This window comes from Protomyctophum bolini (assembly GCF_963924005.1).
Source record: "Protomyctophum bolini genome assembly, chromosome: 1".
Lineage (NCBI taxonomy): Eukaryota > Metazoa > Chordata > Actinopteri > Myctophiformes > Myctophidae > Protomyctophum > Protomyctophum bolini.
In genome coordinates, this window is record NC_137862.1 from 45,629,281 (window position 1) to 45,650,329 (window position 21,049).

The following is a 21,049-nucleotide window of genomic DNA, read 5'->3' on the forward strand; positions in this document are numbered from 1 at the left end:
GGATTCGGTTTAATATTGGAATAAATACAGCTGCTACAGTTTATTTTGTTATAGCCTATATACAGTACAAAATCACTATACTTTGTGCACACTCGAGTCTACTTACCATGTCAGTCCACACTGCTTGATGTCAGTCTCAAGGTCCCTGCGCCAGGTGTTCTTCGGCCTCCCTCTCTTGCTTTTGCCTTGTGGGTTCCATGTAAGGGCTTGTCTTGTGATGCTGGTATTGGGCTTCCGGAGTGTGTGGCCTATCCATCCCCACCTTCTTCTCTTTATCTCCTCTTCCACTGGTGGTAGCCTCGCTCTCTGCCAGAGGTCGTTATTGCTGATGGTGTCTGGCCAGCGGATGCTCAGAATTCTCCTCAGGCAGCTGTTGATGAAAGTTTGCACCTTCACTGTTGTTGCCTTTGTTGTCCTCCACGTCTCTGATCCGTACAATAGTACTGGCAGTTTGAAAAAATCACTGATGCACACAGCATGTTCTCACTAATGACAGCCAACTCCTCCCACAGACTACACAGGCTCTGTCACTTTGATTCAATGATTTATTAGACATTAGTTTTGGGTTTTGGCCATTTGGGATTACTGACACTGACACCATCACACAACAATCAGTGTAGATGAAAAACTCCTATGAGAGACTGAGATATTATACTTTGGTTCTCAAACATCTTTAACAGGGGGACCCCTGGGTTGGTTTTGTTTTTCCAGAAAACTAGAAGGGTTTATTTGAAATATTATTATTTTTGTTGAAAAAAGCATAATTTCTATGTAATACCGGTAGTTTCTATATTGACCGTTTACCTTATGACATTCCTTCATTAAAAATGCAGGCTATAGATCTCAGCAGCATCATTCTCTTCTAAGCTCAGTATGTAAACTCGCCTCACCACCGCCAGGCTTTCCACCTAAGCTCATCACCTAATGAATTAACTAATGAAGCAAGGGATAACCAAACGCCACCTACTGTACAGTCGCTGACTCGCTGTACATTGTGTACCGATAAAGCTGCTCCAATTCTCGCGAGTTGGCCGAGATTTGGTGTCACTCAGACAGTATTGGAGTGGGCTATACTTCCATACTGCTTGCAGAGGATCCTTCTGCAAGTTCTGCAGACTTCAGCCTGCAGAAGGCTGAACATCGGGTCGCATGATGGGGCTTATTTCAGTGAGCGTCGCGCTGCACCCCTTTCGGAACCGAGTCCTGGCGCTGGGAAGAGAATTCTCTACAAAAGCAGCAACTTCTTCTGGCCAGAGTCGCCACAGTGGAGCACTATCATCGGTAAGGGACCGTCGCTTTGTTCTTCTATCTATTACATCATTATTGGCATATCTTTCCAAAAAGTTATGAATGCAACATTTCACATTTGGTGCAACTACTTTCAAATATATATTTTTTAAATACTGTTGCATTAAGAGTATAGACTGTTGTATAGCAGTTTCCCACTGGAAAGTACACAAGCTGTACACAATGTTCTACCACGTTACATTACATATATAGGAGAGGGACAATTACAGTATAAATGCAATTATTTCGTGTGTATGTCACACGCGCGTTAGTTGAGCATAGTCGGGGGAAATTATATAATTACACTTAACAGGTCAATTTGGGTCATGTTCTGTAATTCCATGAGATTTTATCCGAGGGGGTGTGTCTCTGTCTGTGTCACACTGTCAACAGCGCTCCAAGCAGCGTGGAAAGAACGGGGGGGGGCTCAATCATTCTTGTAACATTTCATTGTTTGTACTAATACCATTATCACTTTATATTTAATCTAGCTTTTAATGACAATGAAGCCATTTTAAATGATTATACCTTGATAAGTTATTTGATCAAGTCATTGGATAATGGCTGGATGTTTCTGATTTCTCAAAGGTATTCCTATTTATAGGCTGCCACAGCTGTCTCTTTTCTATTTGTCTATCTGTCTTTATTCTCTTGCCTTTTTTTTGCAAAATAACGAAAGTGTAAAATGTTTTGTATGCATGCAAGCATGTTTTAGTTTTGCTGAAAGAAATCACAATATTTCTAATAGCCTATATTATGCAAAATGTCAAGGTGTGCCAAAACTGTTTTAGCATGATCTTATTTGTCTTTTCATATGTGTTATTCTCTGTAATCATTACCTCCATCAACAGAGTTGGAAAGAGGTTGTGTTTTCAACCCATTCAGTTTGTTTATGTTTCTGTCTAAGCAAAATAACTTGAGGCCGGATGTGCCGGATGTTCATGAAATTTGGTGGGAATGCCTTGAAGAGATGAGTAACTCTGGTTGAAGGCTCAAAGGTCATGGTGATAATCAAGGGGGAAATAATTTGCACATCTCAGGCATATAGTGGTGATGGAGGTATAAGCACTATACTGCACTATACTGCACGAGTGCAATCTTTGTAGAATCACATCAGAATCTTTTTGCACATCTAAGGAATTTGTCTTGGTGAGATTGGTGCATTAATGTACTGAATACACTGTACATTTTCACAAATAAAAGAGTAAAGATGGGGACAAAGCTATGCAGACACAATAGACTAGACACCAAATAAATACTATATGCAGTCAAGTTGTCTCGTTGATTCTGTAGGCAAGTTGAACATTTGAAAACCTAACTAACAAACTAAACCAAAGGATGTGATTTTGGTCAATCTGAGAACCCATCAGCAAAAGATATAGGAAAAACAGCTCGGCCTCTTTTCCTTAGATTCTGGTTGACATCCAACGATGTATTGTATTGAGTTGTGCTTGAAATGTACAATTCATCAATCAATCAATCAAACGAGAGCTTTGATACAGGAGGTGTGATTGGATGTGCAAGTGTGCTACACTACATGTCTGGTATACATGGTTATAGCATTATAAGGCCAACATTTCACATGAAGGCCTATAATGGTTTGATCTAATTCTTCATTGTAATTTCAGAGCTGTTCTCTAAAGTCCAGCAAGTTATACTAATTTATTTACCGTCCCTCTATTTCAGAACTCTGCCTTAATCCAGAGGAGGCTAACAGGGTTAAATAAATGTAATTTCACACTTGCTCGATTACTTAGCTCCAGCAAACCACCAAAAGGTAATACACAGAATATGCAACTACATACTACACTGCATGTTGTACCTTTAACATTAATTCCTTGTGGTTTTAATTGTCCTTTCTTGTGCCAATGAATGTCCATATAGGATTTGAGAGGTTTTATCCAAAGAGTGAAGAGAGACCGAGCACCAGCAAATCAACCGAAGATAAAGGTGAGTCTTCATCAACAACAGCAATACGTTCTACAGGCAGTAATCATACCCCTCTATTAGCTAAATAGTATTTTTCCCCCCCTGTATTGTTATTGTATAGATGAAAACACTCAAGAGCCAGAACATCAGAAAGGTAATGATGCAAATAAAGAAGAAGACAGAAGAGGAGGAGGAAATGAGGAAGACTGGTGGACACGATTTAAGGTGTAGACCGGACAACGTTTTTCTTTTAATTATTAGTGTGGCAACCACACTATAGTACTTGTAGTCAGTGAGTTGTATCATGATACATTGTGAAGTGGAGAGTGAATAATCACAGCTAAGTAAGGGATAATGTTACAGTGAGGTGATAAACCTCACTGATAAACCCTGACCAGATTGTGGGCCTCAAAATAAACCCTGACTGCCGGGCATTTATCCACAAAGGATCTTTGGTTTGAATGTACACGCTGACTGGGTGTTGTTGATCCTGATTCACGCTGAAGAGGGAATCATTTCCACTTACATAACAACAGTGTAAACAGAGGCAGAACATGTTATTGAGTACAGTGACTGCTATCAGAACATAACAGAATGCCAAATGCCTTGGTAGATTTTTTATTTAGCTGGAATCTTTTAATTTTAACTACTCATTTGGCACCATTCTGGACCATTATGAAAATATGAAACATTTACCAGCTATGGTCCAAATTTGTCCCTAATTTAACCCCTTATTCCAGCCAATGTGATAACTTGGATTATACAACAGCATTAATGTCTGTTGGGTGCCTGTGGTCTACTTGATACAAAGATTTGTCTTTCTATTCTTTGATATCTAATCAAAATGTTCCAATCCACGGCTATTCATTGATATGAACCCTGATGTAGTGTTTGAAAAGCAACTTTCCAATGTTACGTTCTGCATGATACATTGATTGTCAACCATAATCAATTTCAACTTCAATCAACTTTCCATTTCCTCTGATGTTAATGGTGAAGAGTCACACACAGTAACTGCATGATTGGTTGACTTTTCATGCAATCTAAATTACAGGAAAGATAATTACAAAAATATAAGACAAAGTCTGGTCTGGTCAATCTCTCTCCACTTTTTATAGCTGTCCAAAGGTCGGGGCCTGTAGAATTACCGGTTTTGGCCATTTAAAAAAATGAAAGATACCGGAAAATACAATTCCCTCCGGACATCCTGGGCGGTAAAATAAATAAACAAATAAAGTGCGCACACTCTCTCTCTCTCACTCACGCAAACACGTACATGACAGACACACTTTAAAGATGGAGTGCCGTGATAATTCAACAATAACAATGCACATGCATTTGAAGATGAAGCAATCAACAGAGATGCAGAGGCCTAAACAGACTTCACAGCAGCTGTCCATTGCTCGTGTCACGTACTGCAAGGTCGTGTTGCGTGCACATGGAACCATGCCATGGTTGCTAATCACAAAGATGGATACATGGAATACACAGTCCTGTCCCATTGAAAAGCTCTACAAGGAGAATTTACTTTCTCGGGATAACTTGTTTTAATAATCTAATGATCTAATCATGAATTATTATTATTATTATTACGCACACATGACAAAATGTGTGATTTTAAGACATGACTGTCTATAATCCTTCATGCTCAAATAGTTTTTAATCAAAAAATATAATGCTGTGACTGTGAGTGAGTGACTGTGAAGAGTCTGCCTGTGCTATTAACTCAATTCTGGATTAAAAAATAAATAAATTCACTTTTTCTCCTCCGGTGAAAAGCTGGAGGCTGCACGATGGCAGCCCCTCGATCAAATCTGGTCACATATTGTATACATTGTTAAATGTACAATATGCTTGGCCTTTTGGGCATTAAAAAGGATGTGGCCGTTTTTAATACAACATGTCCAGTCAATCACTCCTGACATTTTGTCCAGCAGTTTAAAATCCTCTTGCGACCTTTATAATAATAATAGCTCAGATGTATAAAGCGCTTTACATAAGAACACTAGGAACAGACTTTATTAGGAAAAAAACAAATCAAAACATAGCAGATACAACAACAGTACAAGGTTAAAAAGATTAAAGGATAAACGAGGGAAGGGGGGGACATCCTAACCAGACCTCAGCTTATATACTGTCTCTTTATAACTTCATAACTATCTCCCTTTCAGGATGATTTTCCGTTGGATGAAAAAACTATGCGTAATATTGCCTATGGTGCGGGAGGCGTGGCCATAGGCTTTATGTACGTCTTCTACTTGCGGGAAACAGGACAAGAGATCACCTGGAACGACTATGTCCATCACTACATGGCCAAAGGACTGGTGAGAGAAACTACAAACGTAGTGTTTCCTTTACGTGAGTGCCGAATGGCCTTGTGCAGGGAGGCGCTGGGCCTGTGATAGGCCAGTAGCCACTCAGTGTTGTTTTGGAAACTAAATAAAAAGTAAGCTATGATGACTAAAACTAAGAATAAATATACTGACAATTTCATCAACAAATAAAAACTAGACAAAAATGTTAGGAAGGGACTAGTGGAATTAGTTGCATGCTGAAAATAGCAGATCTACAAGCCCACACTGCGTCGCAGTGCAATGCCTTGTGAGCTTGTAGATCTGCTATTTCCAGCACGTGTAAAAACAGTCATTACATTATTTGAATCGACTAAATCAACTGTAGATTTAGTCGACAATCTTTTTTGACATTACAACTATTCAAGAGACTATGACTAAAACTAAAATAAAAATTTGCTGCCAAAAACAACCCTGGTGGCAGTCGGGGAAAACGCTCTTGGCAGAACATGATTTACTATTCTGTCCATATCAGGTCGCACCTCGAGGCTAAGCCAACTTTGCTACGTTCGACGCGGCAACTTGCGGTGTCTCTCGTGGCTCAAGTTTGCTTGAGACGGCACCCCTCCGTCACGGTCTAAAACTGTACTTAGGAGGGTCACCATTTACTCAAACACGAAGGCCATTCGGCACTCGCTTCCTTTACCTGTAATTCCTTGCTTTGTGGTTGAAACGGTCATGACCTGTACACTATGTTGTGCTCTGCGCACAGGTGGATCACCTGGAGGTGGTCAACAAACAGTACGTCAAAGTGATTCCTTCCCAAGATGTGAATTCGTCACAAGTGGTAAGCAGTAAAGCAAGAAATTCTTTTTTTGTTATTCACAAATATACCCACAGCATGACATCTGTGTCCGTGTAGCTCAGTCGGTAGAGCACTCGCCTTTCGACCACAAGGTTATGGGGTCGATCACGGGCACTGCCAACTCAGAGTATATGAGTAGCATGGTGTGTAGCAAGTATATGCGGTAAGTTCTGGGAGCTGATGGTAGGTGTAGCAACCCATCTCCCAGAGGTCTAGCTCAATCCATCTCCCAGAGGTCTAGCTCAACCTATCTCCCAGAGGTCTAGCTCAATCCATCTCCCAGAGGTCTAGCTCAATCCATCTCCCAGAGGTCTAGCTCAATCCATCTCCCAGAGGTCTAGCTCAATCCATCTCCCAGGGGGTCTATAGCACATTGCCAAACAGTGATAGACTCCTGCGCTCTGCCTTATACCGTCCACAATAAGCCTCTCCAACCTACTTGTTGAGGAGGAAGATTTTGGAGGAAACAATTTACCAAAATACTAGGGATGAACAGGCAGAAAATCTATTTTGATGTGTGGGATCTCTGTACTCATGAAGTTTAAGCACTTATTGATTTCCTCAATGTCCTCCAACTTGCTTGTGCTTGCCTGCTTCCTTCAATTTTCAATCCATTAAAATCACTTCTGTATTGAGTGTAATAGATTTTAGTATTTCATTTGTTTGAGCAGCGGTTCCTCACGGTTCCGCTATCTCACAAGATTAACAAAACAAATAAGGTGTGTATTAATGTGTCTACATTTCAGAATTACTTGTGGTTCAACATTGGCAGTGTGAACACCTTTGAGCATAAACTGGAAATGGCTCAACAGGAGATGGGTTTGGACTCCACACAGAGAATACCTGTCTACTACTGCAGCGAGATTGATAGGTGAGCGAGGGAGGGAGAGTGATTCAATCTAAGCCAGAACAGACATTTTGGAGCCGTCATGCTGACAGGAGGCATGTGGTGTCAGTCTGGTGAAACGTCTCTGTTTCTTTACAGGACATTTCTGCTCACTGTTCTCCCTACCCTGCTACTGGTTGGCTTTCTGATTTTTGCCATGCGACGACAAGGACAAGGACCAATGTCAGGCGGTGGCGGCGGCGGTGGTGGTGGAGGCAAGAGTCGGCTAAATCCCTTCAGCATGAGTGAATCCAAAGCCAGGATAGTCAAAGACAATGGCAGTGTGCGCTTCAAGGATGTCGCAGGCTGTGAGGAAGCCAAACTGGAGATCCTGGAATTTATTAACTTCCTGAAAAACCCTCACCAGTACCAAGACCTGGGAGCCAAGATTCCTAAGGTATGTGTACATATGTGTATTGTTCTTTAAAATATAGATATATATATTTTTTATTTTATATGTATATGTTTTGTGGATTTTATGCCTTTATTTATAGGACAGTAGACTGACAGTAGACGGAAATGGGGAGTAACACGCAGCAAATAGGGATTCGAACACCCTGTCAGGCTGAGAAAAGGGCATCTGCACACTCGGATCTGTGCTAAAGTTGATTATGCTGACCAACCCTGGCACGAAACATGCAGATGCTCTTTTCTCAGGACCTTGTAAAGTAACACATGTCCATGATGTCTCCAGGGTGCAGTGCTGTCCGGCCCGCCAGGGACCGGGAAGACGTTACTGGCTAAGGCCACAGCAGGAGAAGCTGATGTCCCCTTCATCACTGTCAATGGCTCAGAGTTTCAGGAGATGTTTGTTGGCGTGGGTCCAGCCAGGGTCAGTATTTGGTTGCAGTGCTGATTCCTGTGAATGAAACGCATTCAATAATTTGGTCCTCCAAATGACTGAATATATATATATGCATATAACACTATTAATACATTTAATGAAGCCTACTATAGTAGATGATACTTGACACTCTAATTACCACCTGTTCCTCACTGACAAACTCATTAACTCATAGAGACTGCCTGTTAGTTCGACTGTGATGCCAGATCTCACAAATTGATCCCAAAAAGCTTGGACAATCGGCTCAATTGATTTATTTTCCCTGTGCCCAATTTCAGATAAGGGATACTTTTGCCATGGCTAGAAAGAATGCCCCCTGCATCCTGTTCATTGACGAGATTGATGCTGTGGGGAGGAAGAGAGGCAAGGGCAGCGTCGGGGACCAGAGTGAGCAGGACAACACACTCAACCAGCTGCTAGTGGAAATGGATGGTACGGTTATGATATGAATCACCTGTTGACATGCCGTACGGTTATGATATGAATCACCTGTTGACATGCCGTATACGGTTATGATATGAATCACCTGTTGACATGCCGTACGGTTATGATATGAATCACCTGTTGACATGCCGTACGGTTATGATATGAATCACCTGTTGACATCCATCCATCTTCAACCGCTTATCCGTAGTCGGGTCGCGGGGGCAACAGCTCCACCAGAGAGCTCCAGACTTCCCTCTCCAGAGCTGGCTCCTTTCCAGGCGAAGGAGCCGCGGCTCTACTCCGAGTATCTCCCGCGTCTCACTCTATCTCTAAGGGAGATACCAGCCGTACGGTTATGATATGAATCACCTGTTGACATGCCGTATTCAATAATACTGTATGTCCCTTCCTAACATTAGGGCTGGTCAATATATCAATGTTATATAGGTACTGTGATATTATGAGACTAGGGATTTGGATATTTTAATAGTGTGATGTGGCATAAGTCAGTGTTTTATCATCAACTTATTGATTTTGAGGTATTTGGTAAAAAAAAATATATATATATATATATATATTGTGACTTGATATTGATGATTGTGATTTGATTTAGCACATATTGCTCAGATCTACCTAACATTATACCCGAGATCACAGTTGGTGACACTCTTGTCTTTGCAGGGTTCAGACCCAACACTAACGTGGTCGTTTTGGCTGGCACCAACCGACCTGACATTCTGGACCCCGCGCTGATGAGGCCTGGTCGCTTTGACCGACATATCTACCTAGGTACACTACACACCTGGCCTGGTTTCTGTCTGTCTGTTGCTAATATACCATAGACCTATAGGCTCATCATTACTTACTTACGCCTACTGCCCCTAGGCGGCATTAGGCCGTCAACAAGCCATCTCCAGGCATCTCTGTCTTGAGCTGTTCTCTCCAGTTTCCTTATTTCTTCTTCCGCCGGAAGCTGGTTTGTTCTCTGCCAGAGTTCATTGTTACTGATGGTGTCTGGCCATCGGACGTGGAGGGTCTTCCGCAGGCAGCTGTTGATGAAGACTCCGTATAGGAGGACTGCTTTGATGTTGGTGTTGAAGAACCTAACTTCATCATTAGCTCATCATATTAGCGTCATATATTTTGTGCACGCTGACCCATAATTAATAGCTACTGTATGTGTCTGTTACATTCAGCGCTGTTGTCCAACTCTTCATGTTTGTACTTAGGGGTGTGTCTGTGTGTGTGTGTTTGAAGTGCATCCTTTTGATCTCTGTGAGTGACGTAGATGATCTGTCCATGCCTGCTCAGTCTCCTCCAGACCCTGCTGCTCTTTATTATTATTGCTACAGAATGGAGATAGATCACACTCTATGAACAACAACACATTATGTACAATTATTTATCAGAATTATAGCCATTTCCAAATTTTTTCAATTTCTGACGAAAACGGTGACTCGTATCACTCGGCATACGGCAGAAACAGTACTTTCCTGCAAGAATGCCTGCCCTACAGGGTCATTTTCTGAAGGTTTTTTTTTTCCCATCTGGGGACTGGTCTAAGAGGGTGGGGTCCAGGATGACACCAAGGTGGAGACGGTGACACTGACTGGAGCCATCAGTATTAAGGGAGAAGTCATGAGTGGAGCGGGTGAGGGAGTCTCGGACAATGATCATTTGGATTTATTGCAGTTGAGTTTTAGAACGTTTGTTTGCATCCATGTTTTGCCGTGGGTCCAGGGTGGGTGATGGTTGTGGAGGGGAGGTAGAGTTGTGTGTCATGGGATTGGGTAATTTTCATGATGCCTTTTTCTCTTCCACCATGCAGGGCCACCTGACATAAAGGGCCGGGCATCCATCTTTAAGGTGCACTTAAGACCTCTCAAGCTGGACTCCAGTATAGAGGAAGAGGTTCTGGCTAAAAAGTTAGCTGCACTAACTCCAGGTTTTACTGGTGAGCTCATTGGAATAATTGCATGTGTAATGTTGTGTATAGTTGAATACCAGACGACTCGCCCCTTTACCAACAGGCCCCCGCGAAATGTGTTAATGTAGTTAACAGTTAATTTAGTAATTCCCTCCCTCTCTGTAATCTGAAATGATCTTGTATACAGATTTATTTGATTGTATAGTTTAGTCGATCTCTATACTCTTACTATATGCTTAATTAAAAAAGTTAATTTAGGGCCTTCTAGCAGTTAATTTCGTTTTATTTATTTCTTCCATATGTAGCCCATGTTTTGTAATGGCGTCATCATGCTATTATGCCCATGGTTATACAGAGTGAACTTAACAATGATAAATGAATATGATAATACCTTTTTATATAATCACCAACATGAAATGATGTTTGTTCTTTACAGCTACAGTAGGTAGAGTAGTGGGGCGAGATGGACCTGTTACCGGATAGTTACCTACGTACATATGGCAGTTCCTGGGTTCATCTGTAGTGCTCATAACATTGTTTTTGTCTTGCCTTGCTACATAACTGAATATATTATTATTTTATAGTTATTGTTTTAAATACATTTTTATTTCATTTTTAGATGAAAGGCACTGGTACAGGCATACAACATTTTTTTTAATCCTACCCCCAAACCCCAGCACCAACCACCATTGACAAAAAAATGAGAAAAATATAGTAATGATTATAACAATTAAATACAACATGAAGCTTGATTTCTTTTTTAAATTAACAACACATTGTAAATAATAAATATATTATTTTACAGTCATGATCTCTCCTTTTTGTGTCCCAGGAGCCGACATCGCTAACGTGTGTAACGAGGCAGCTCTCATCGCAGCGCGTCACCTCAACCATTCTATCAGCACTAAGCACTTTGAACAGGCTATCGAGAGGGTTATCGGTGGTGAGTTAAGGACTTTATTTCATTTAAATGGGATGTCAATGTTATTATGACAGTACGCCAATCTAATCCAGTGGTATTCAAACATCTTCATTTCAAGGACCCGCATAACTTGAGTGTACACAAATGCAAGTACAGTGTATATAGGTCCTTGCAGACTGGTGTGTTTTTCGGCAATTTCCCGACATTTCTTTCACAATTTGTTTGAAAAACACGTCAGTCTGCAATGAAGGACCTTAAGGGTCCTTTGTATACTCTCAGAGTCACAGACCTAAGGGTCCATTTAGAACCCTGAAGGTCCCTGGAGTCTGGACCCCACTTTGAGAACCACCGATCTAATCGATTAGTGATGACTAAATCAACTGTAGATTTAGTCGACTAAAATCTTATGATATTTAGTCCACTAACACTGGACTAACACTAAAACATTCCGGGTGACAAAAATGTGACAAAAACGAAATGAAAGCTATTCAAGAGACTAATTAATGACTAGAACTAAAATTGAAATCTGCTGCCAAAAACAACACTGCATACAGTACACACATGCGTGGTCAACGTCTGTCGAAATGTTAACGAATCCTTGACGCCTGCAGGTGTGGAGAAAAAGACCCAGGTACTGCAGGCTGTGGAGAAGACCACTGTGGCGTACCACGAAGCCGGCCATGCTGTGGTGGGCTGGTTCCTAGAGCATGCAGACCCCTTACTGAAGGTACGTACCATGCGGTGGTGGGCTGGTTCCTAGAGCATGCAGACCCCTTACTGAAGGTACGTACCATGAGGTGGTGGGCTGGTTCCTAGAGCATGCAGACCCCTTACTGAAGGTACGTACCATGAGGTGGTGGGCTGGTTCCTAGAGCATGCAGACCCCTTACTGAAGGTACGTACCATGAGGTGGTGGGCTGGTTCCTAGAGCATGCAGACCCCTTACTGAAGGTACGTACCATGAGGTGGTGGGCTGGTTCCTAGAGCATGCAGACCCCTTACTGAAGGTACGTACCATGAGGTGGTGGGCTGGTTCCTAGAGCATGCAGACCCCTTACTGAAGGTAGCTTCCTCCTTCCTTCTGTTGTTTCTTGGCTCCTGCAGTCTTATGTAGCGTTTTATTTTTCTCCACCTTATCCAGAGGCATCGATTGATTGAATACGTTTTAACAGTTTGCAAAAAAACGTACATTGGTACAGTTATACAAATGAATGCTAAATGGATAACACACAAAAGCCACGCGGGCTTGTTTCCATTGTGGAATCAAGCCCTGTATTCAATTCAATCAAGACATTATGGTTGCATGGTAACGGTTTGTGGGATCCTTTTTATATATACGTCCATATTGTCCTCACACTTTCAGAGAAGCTGGAAGAAGGATGGATGGGGGTCACTGTGTGTGTGTGTCAAATACATTATTTTGACACACACAAACGCACAGTTTCCAACCTCCTCGTGTGCACACTCTCATTTTTATCTTCAATCTTTCACTACATCGACCGGTGGCATGATGGCTGATCTGTCTTCCAATCTCTAGGTGTCGATCATTCCCAGAGGGAAGGGTCTGGGCTACGCTCAGCATCTTCCCACGGAGCAGTACCTGTTCACCCAGGAGCAGCTGTTTGACAGGATGTGCGTGATGCTGGGAGGCCGCGTGGCAGAGCAGGTCTTCTTAGGCCGAGTGACCACCGGGGCACAGGATGACCTCCGGAAGGTCACGCAGTCTGCCTACGCACAGGTAAGACCACTTCACAGGATCCACGGCAGGTGTTTTAAGTTTCAAGTTTAGGTTTCAAGAGGTGACCACCGAAATCTACAACACATGACTATGAATAGGCCTTTAGCTGAACAGGCCATCTGCTTTTTGTTTTCATCAATCAATTATTGTGTTTTTTCACTGCTTTAAATGTACCAGTGCTATATTCAATTCAATTCAAAGGGCTTTATTGCCATGAGAAAACATCAGTTTACATTGCCATTGTCAAAGCAAAAGGAACAATACAACAATACAGCAATACAATCAAAACAAAATGTATGTACATTTGAAAGTCTGAGAGTCTTCAATAAATCAATTTCTATGTACCGAGATCACTCGATGCAGATGGTGCAGGAATACACACAATGCTTAGTCTTTAAGGTGGTTGTGTTCCATTAGATTTATCCTTCTCCAATCACAGCAGCTCACAAATCTTGTTTGCACATTTTTGTACTTCGCCCTGCAGCAGATATGGGAGTTTTCTGTCATTATTTCCCTTCGCGACCTCGGACCAGTGTTGTTTTTGGCAGCACATTTCTATTTTAGTCTATTCCTAGTCTTTGGAATGAAACTTAATTTCGTTTTAGTCACATTTTAGTCACCTGGAATGTTTTAGTGTTTTAATCTAGTTTTAGTCGACTAAATATCTACAGTTGATTTAGTCGACTAAAATGTATTTTGTCGGGCCTTGATGCTGTCATAATGACTGATTTTACACTTGCTCGCGCTGCGACACGTTGTGAGCTTGTAGATTTTCAGCATGAAACTGTATTTATACTGGATCTCTTGTCCACTAGTCCGTTCCTAACATTTTAGTCTAGCTTTTATTTGTTGACGAAATTGTCCATATATTTAGTCTCCGTTTTAGTCATCATAGCTTAGTTTTCATTTAGAAAACAACACTGCCTCGGACTAAACCGTAGCTCCATTTCCAGGTGGTGCAGTTTGGAATGAGCGAGGCTGTGGGTCAGATGTCCTTCGACCTGCCGCAGCAGGGCGACATGGTGACAGAGAAGCCGTACAGTGAACCCACCGCCCAGCTCATAGACCAGGAGGTGCGCTCGCTCATAGACACCGCCATCCAACGGACACATCAACTCATCACAAGCAAGAGGGACATGGTGGAGAAGGTGAGAGATCATTCATGACAGATAGAGAAAGTAGAGAGAAGGATTTTATTTTATTTTAATCGCGAAAATGTGGCGCACATCTTTGAATATAAATTCTTTCAGAGCGAACGTTTTTAACTAAAAAACGTCCCTGGAACTACATATTTTCAAATGGAGGCGTTTCGGGGAAGTCATGTACAGTAGTAGTGTCCGTTTCGGTGTGCCGTCTGCTTCAAATAACTGACATTATCAACCAGGCTAATCGGACTTGGGAGACCACCTCCATCCATTGCAGATGCACTAGTTATATTCTATTTACATTTTACACTAGGGCTTCGAGTGCTCCGGTGTATCTGGCTTGGAGTGGACATGTTTGTTTTTGCACTAGTGAGCGCTTCATGCTTGTCTGGCAGTGACTGGCACCCGTTCAGCAGCTAAGGAGCGAAACTGAGAGGTAGAGCGTGTTCCTGCCGATATGTTACGTCCTCCTCGTGAAACTCCTCACAATTTACGATTTACAATTTAGGCATTTAGCAGACGCTCTTAATCCAGAGCGACTTACATTAAGCAATAACAAAAGCATGGCATACATCACAAAAAGTAGTTATCATGAATCATATATAAACTAAGAACGTAACAGTGGAGTATCTATGTAAACTATACATACTATACTATATTATATCACTGTACGTCAGGTGAAAAGACACGGCGGCATGGCAACTTCACGTGTCTCGGAGACCAGGATTAAGATACAGCCAGGGGTCAGCAGCACTCAGTGACACGGAACGGAAATGCACATGAGGGGAAATAAATGGGGATTGGCATAAAGACAGAAGAACATCTTGCGCCACCCCTTACCCCTTATCCCTAAACTTATAGTTATAGTTGAAATATTAAAAAAAATATGTTTAGGGGTAAGGGGTGAGGGATGGGGCAAAACAATTAAATTATATATAAATATATACATGTACTCTATATATAAAAAGTATTTGCCCACCACCGCAGAGTCCAGTGGTTTGAAATCCTACGTTTCCAGCATCTATAGTTCTATATTATGAACACAATTGGCCCATGTTCGGGGGAGCGAGGACAAGAAGGGAGGGTGATATTTGTCACCGCACGTATTCCTACAGGCTGAGGCGGCACCTGTAGGATGGGGAGGAATCACTTGGCATAAAAGGACTAAATTGGGGAGAACAACTGGTACAAAATAAAGAAAATGCATTAAAAGTAACATACATATAGTTGAAAATAACATTTTATTCACTCGTATACGTTTTTATTCATCATTTCACCTCTGCTGTTGCAGGTTGGAAAGTGTCTACTAGAGAAAGAGGTTTTAGACAAGGGTGACTTGCTGGTTCTGCTCGGGCCTCGTCCCTTCGAAGAGAAGTCCACGTATGAGGACTTTATTGAAATAGGAGACGTGGAGGCCTTACCTGAGGGGCTGAAAGACTGGAACGAGGACAGAGGGGAGAGGAAACACCCGGAGAAGCGACAAGGGAAGGGGGCCCTTTACCTGTAGATGCACTGCGACCACTGGACCTACATGTTAAAGATGTCAAAGGCCATTTGGCTCAGACTGTGGGGCTCGTGAGTCGTGTCAGGTTTATGCTTTCATAAAGCTGACACGACCTGACCTCATTGATATCTCACGAAGAGAAGCAGGACATTAGGGGGGTGATATAATGTGCACTGTAGTCTGAAATGACCTAAATTATACAATGTGCAATTCTTCATCGTAGCAATTATGTTCCAGTGGGAATGCCAAAAATGGACTCCCTATAGGTTTGGCTGGAGGGCAATTTGAAGTAATTAAAGCCTGAAAAGTTCCTGTTTCTGTGAAGGCAGCTGCAGCTACAGCATAACATTCACTGGAGGTGCCTTGATACACTGTTCCTCCGTAAGGGCACACCTATAACACAATGACACTGGCACTGGATGTACTGTACAATACATTGTATCAACTTATGATGAACGTGTTATTTCAAGTGAAATGTTAAAAACATATCGGGGGCATGAAATAATCTACTTGAAATGTTTGTTTGCAGATGATGTTAATATCTGTAAACTCACTTGTTTAAGCTTAAAGTGTGTTTCTAAGTACGAGGGGGTTCTCAGCCCCTTGGTTGGCATCCATGTCAATGATTCTTCTCCATATTTTAGACCTGAAACAGATTTCAACCTTGACTTGTTATTGTTCTTTTGTTCTTTTCTTTTTAAAATGTCATAGCAGCCCCTGGATGATTGTTCCATGTTGTTTTTCTGAGATACCTATTATGATGTGTGTTGAATTTAGCTTGACGCACAACACACGTAGGCTGACTTCCTCCCCTCTCATCACAGTCAGATGTATTGCAGATATGCATTAGAATTGACATAATACTGTCAAATATGCGTTGAATTATGGAAAACCAGCTGTAGTTGAAGGGCACAAAGGCATGAAGGGTTTACATGATCCTTCATTAGAGGTGAGGTACTGAATAAGAATCAAAGCTTGTGAGATTGCATCATGTTACATATTATACCTCACCAGAAGTATAGTTATTCCTCAAAAACAGGCTTTTACTGTGAGTCATTATTCTATGATCATGTTCTTATCAAAACAAACAAGATTTTTTTTTACCAGAAATGTGACTGTTAATAAACATACATATTGTATATACCCGTTGCTGATAGACTGTACTTGATACAATATTATTCATTCATATATTCACTGTGCATTTATATTCATTGTTGTTCACACAATCACTCATTCAGAGATCCAGTGCAGGTCTAGGACCAACAACTCGGTTTTCTATTGGTTTTGTATTTTTAAAGGGCCACTTCACCCCTTTTGCAAGCAGAGCTTATTTTAATGATGTTTAGGACACAAGGAACACTTTCTTGGGGTTTGTACATGAGGTCATGAACATGGTCTATGTTCCTTCCTGGACTACAAAGTCACACCTCCATGCAGCCTCATCCCTCTCCACAAGGAGGGGTAGTGTACTGAAGCATTATGGGCATTGTAGGAATTCAGCAATCCAGTCAAAAAGCACAGACGTTATGTTTCTGGCCATAGGGTGCACATTTCAAATTGTGCTGCTGTTATCTACTACGAATACTATTAACATTGAGTTACTGCAGTTTCTTCCAGCGGTTAAATGTTCCTACCTGCCTCTTTGCTGTTTCATTCTCACCACCGTTGCTACCATGACACACACCAATCTCCCTCTGAGGGTCAATAAAGAGTACGCAACATGAGCTATATTAGTGTAAAACCATTGACATGATACCGTTTCATATAACTCGTAGCTCCACGGGTGCTGTATAGTAATGCAGGGTCCGTCGAGTTGGAGTAGACCAAGTTATTGTTGCGTGTTTTTTTTATGTTACTTTGTTGATGCCACTTAAAGTAGTATCACTACCCTGATCCTTACTCCACACTGTGTCAATATTCACCACATACAGTACGTTGTGTGTTTTCACTAACTTGTTGTAATTATTCACAATTCAGTGATTGTCTCTCTGTCCGCCTGGGCACACCTGAACTTCCATGCGCGGCCAAAGAGCTGTCTGCCGGGGTCTCTTCCGGGTTTTTAGGCAGAATGCCGCTTGGGCAAACTTTTCCGGGAATCTGGCCGACGCAGCCGCATGGGTGGAGCTTCATTTCCATCCACCAGCTGTCTAAAAACCCGGAGGAGCCCCCGGCAGACAGCTCCCTTGGCCGCGCATGGAAGTTCAGGTCTGCTTATAGCTTGTGTGTGCTTTGAGATGTGTGTGGGGGGGAGGGACAAAAAACATTATTCAGCAGCTTTTTAACAATAAAACAAACATTCTGTGACCCAATTTGATCAGTGTTTTTATAATTGTGATAAGCCTATACACATAAATGAACCCTATTCTGGTCATGTCATCATATTATGCTATAGGCGAACATTCAGCAAAACTAGATGTAGGCCTATGAGCATTACGATGGCTCATTCATAGTCTGGATTTATCGGTGGTTAGGTGACCACCGAACTACAACATGACGTCACGAGCCGCGGTGAAAAGCAAACCACCGCCCCAGCCCTTCTCTACTGTTTTTACTCACCACCGCTCAATGTTATTTCAGCTCCGGTGGTCACCTCACCACTGGAGCGGTGGTCACCTTACCACCGAAAATCCAGACTATGAATGAGCCTTACTTAACCCTACAGACTGCAGCCACCATCTTCAATACACTGCACTATAGACAAACAAATAATTACAAAGAAGAAAAACACAAAAAGTGTTTTTTTCTTCTTTCTAATTATTTGTTCTGCCCCCAAAAATGTTTTGTTTGTTTGTTGTCATGATTTGTCACAACTCGAGTTGGCTTTGTACGACGCTTAAAAGGTCATGCAAGGGAGCGGGACTGTGACAATCTATGACCTGTATTAGCGTGCAGAATTTGCAGCACGAGTTATGTGTGTCAGCTATTCATGGGTGTCTTTGTCTTTGCCTCACACACAATACATGCTTGGTATTAAAAACTTGACATACTTTCCAAGACATTAGCAAATTGATTTGAAACATAATACAATAACCTCAGCTTTACACTGAGGAATATGTAAAGCAGTGTTTCTCTACCTTTTTTGGGGCCAGTCCCCAAAATCTAGGTCCCTTACTAGTAATGGGGACACTGCTACAAATACTGTATGTGTGAAGAAATGTATTTCCTGTGTATTGAAGGACAATGTAACATAACATACTGGGTGATGATAACAAGAGAATATATTGGTTAATAGTGAAGTGTAGAGAAAATATGGTTGGTTTTGTGGTCATTCAATTTCTGTTGACAAGGTTTGATCATAGGGGGAGCTGTGGGGAAAAAAGCATGCTAGTTCCAGGAAGTGAGGTATCAGGAACATCTATAAAAGTACAGGAAGTGAGGCCGCCGGTGCTTCCATTTTAGGTATTTAGGTTTGGTGGTGTTTTGTTAAAAATACTCTTTTAAGGCCAATAAATACTAAACCATAACTAGAAATAGATAAACCACAGAAAACTTTGAGATCTGGAAGAAGAAAAGTATGGTCGATGAACATTCCTGAGGGTTTAGCTCTGAATCCCTTCAGAGCTTTTGGACAAAGAGGAACCTAGCTGTGGCCTCCTGACTTGAAGGTTCGGGGGGGAACCTGCTGTGGTCTCCTGAGTCCTGACTTGAAGTTTGGGTGAGTGAGGAATATTCTTCTTTCCATTTTTGAGCAATGAACTGCCTTTTTATTTTTTGGTTTGGTTACTAACTTACTTTTGGGATAACTTTTTTGATGCTTGATTTGGTGGAGAGTGAGACATAGGAAACTTGCATCGCGGCAACTTGCGGGACTTAAAAGAATCAGAGTTTGATATTTTTATTTTGAAATCTTGATTTTTCATTTGAATTGAATTATTATTTTAGTTTGAACCAGTTTAAGACAGGTATTTGGTATCGGTATCGGCTAACACAGAAATTGTGGTATCTGGATCGGATCGGGAGCGACAAAAGTGTATCGGGACATCCATAGCTCTCATGGTTACCAGCCCTGTCAGACTCCCTGTCAGACTCCCTGTCAGACTCCCTGTCAGACTACCTGTCAGACTCCCTGTCAGACTACCTGTCAGACTACCTGTCAGACTACCTGTCAGACTCCCTGTCAGACTACCTGTCAGACTACCTGTCAGACTCCCTGTCAGACTACCTGTCAGACTCCCTGTCAGACTCCCTGTCAGACTACCTGTCAGACTACCTGTCAGACTACCTGTCAGACTCCCTGTCAGACTCCCTGTCAGACTCCCTGTCAGACTACCTGTCAGACTACCTGTCAGACTCCCTGTCAGACTACCTGTCAGACTCCCTGTCAGACTACCTGTCAGACTCCCTGTCAGACTACCTGTCAGACTCCCTGTCAGACTACCTGTCAGACTCCCTGTCAGACTACCTGTCAGATTCCCTGTCAGACTACCTGTCAGACTCCCTGTCAGACTACCTGTCAGACTCCCTGTCAGACTACCTGTCAGACTCCCTGTCAGACTCCCAGATCCTGACAGTCTGCAGTTCTGCAGTGTTCATTTGAAACAGTGTTGATTTCGTCAACTAAAACTAAAAATGTTTTTTCACTGACAAAAACTAAAAAAATAACTAAATGAAAACTAAGCTATGATGACTAAAACTAAGACTAAATATACTGACAATTTCGTCAACAGAAAACTTGACTAAAATGTTGCATGCTGAAAATAGCTGATCTGCAAGCTCACAACGCGTCGCGGCGCTACGCGTTGTAAACTTGTGGATCAGCTATTTTCAGTGTAAAATTAGGCCTTTAGACGGCATCAAGGCCGACCAAAATACATTTTAGACTAAATCTACGGTTGATTTAGTCGACTAAATTCTCGTGACATTTAATCGACTAAAACTAGACTAACACTAAAACATTCCGGGTGACTAAAATGTGACTAAAACTAAATGAAAGCCATTCAAAAGACTATAATGACTAAAACTAAAAAAGAAACGTGCTGCCAAAATCAACACTGATTTGAAACCTTGCGTCACTATGCACACTTTGCACAGCTGTGTGTATGACTACGTGTCTGTCTGTCCGTTTGAGCATGGAATGTGCTCCGCTGATTGGCTGAGCACGGAATGTGATGTATGATGATGAGCGCCCCTCACTTCACACAAGTGTGATTTTTCTTTTATCATGGAAGTTAACAAATTAGTCACACTTGAAGAAAACACTTAATTCTGCCACCCGGCCCAGTCTCATTGGATTCGGTGTACATGATCAAGAATATTATTGGCATTCTTTGTAAAGCTATATTAGC

The 21,049-nt window shown here is 41.9% G+C and overlaps 1 protein-coding gene across 2 annotated transcripts; it reads left to right on the plus strand.

The window, feature by feature from the left end:
• Positions 1-982: 982 nt before the first annotated feature.
• Positions 983-17,849, plus strand: LOC308315534 (mitochondrial inner membrane m-AAA protease component AFG3L1-like). 2 transcript variants are annotated; one of them, XM_080763561.1, is made up of 17 exons: positions 983-1,281; positions 2,974-3,064; positions 3,172-3,237; positions 3,338-3,441; positions 5,388-5,540; positions 6,280-6,354; positions 7,185-7,243; positions 7,358-7,655; positions 7,953-8,090; positions 8,381-8,534; positions 9,210-9,317; positions 10,357-10,482; positions 11,288-11,398; positions 11,989-12,104; positions 12,915-13,115; positions 14,069-14,263; positions 15,552-17,849. In XM_080763561.1, exons 1-17 carry the CDS (start codon positions 1,150-1,152, stop codon positions 15,765-15,767), a joined length of 2,343 nt encoding a protein of 780 aa, XP_080619687.1. In that variant the 5' UTR covers positions 983-1,149; the 3' UTR covers positions 15,768-17,849. The 2 variants fall into 2 exon arrangements, with proteins under 2 accessions (XP_080619687.1, XP_080619686.1); XM_080763560.1 differs by having other exon boundaries at positions 7,119-7,243; positions 15,552-17,848.
• Positions 17,850-21,049: the final 3,200 nt, after the last annotated feature.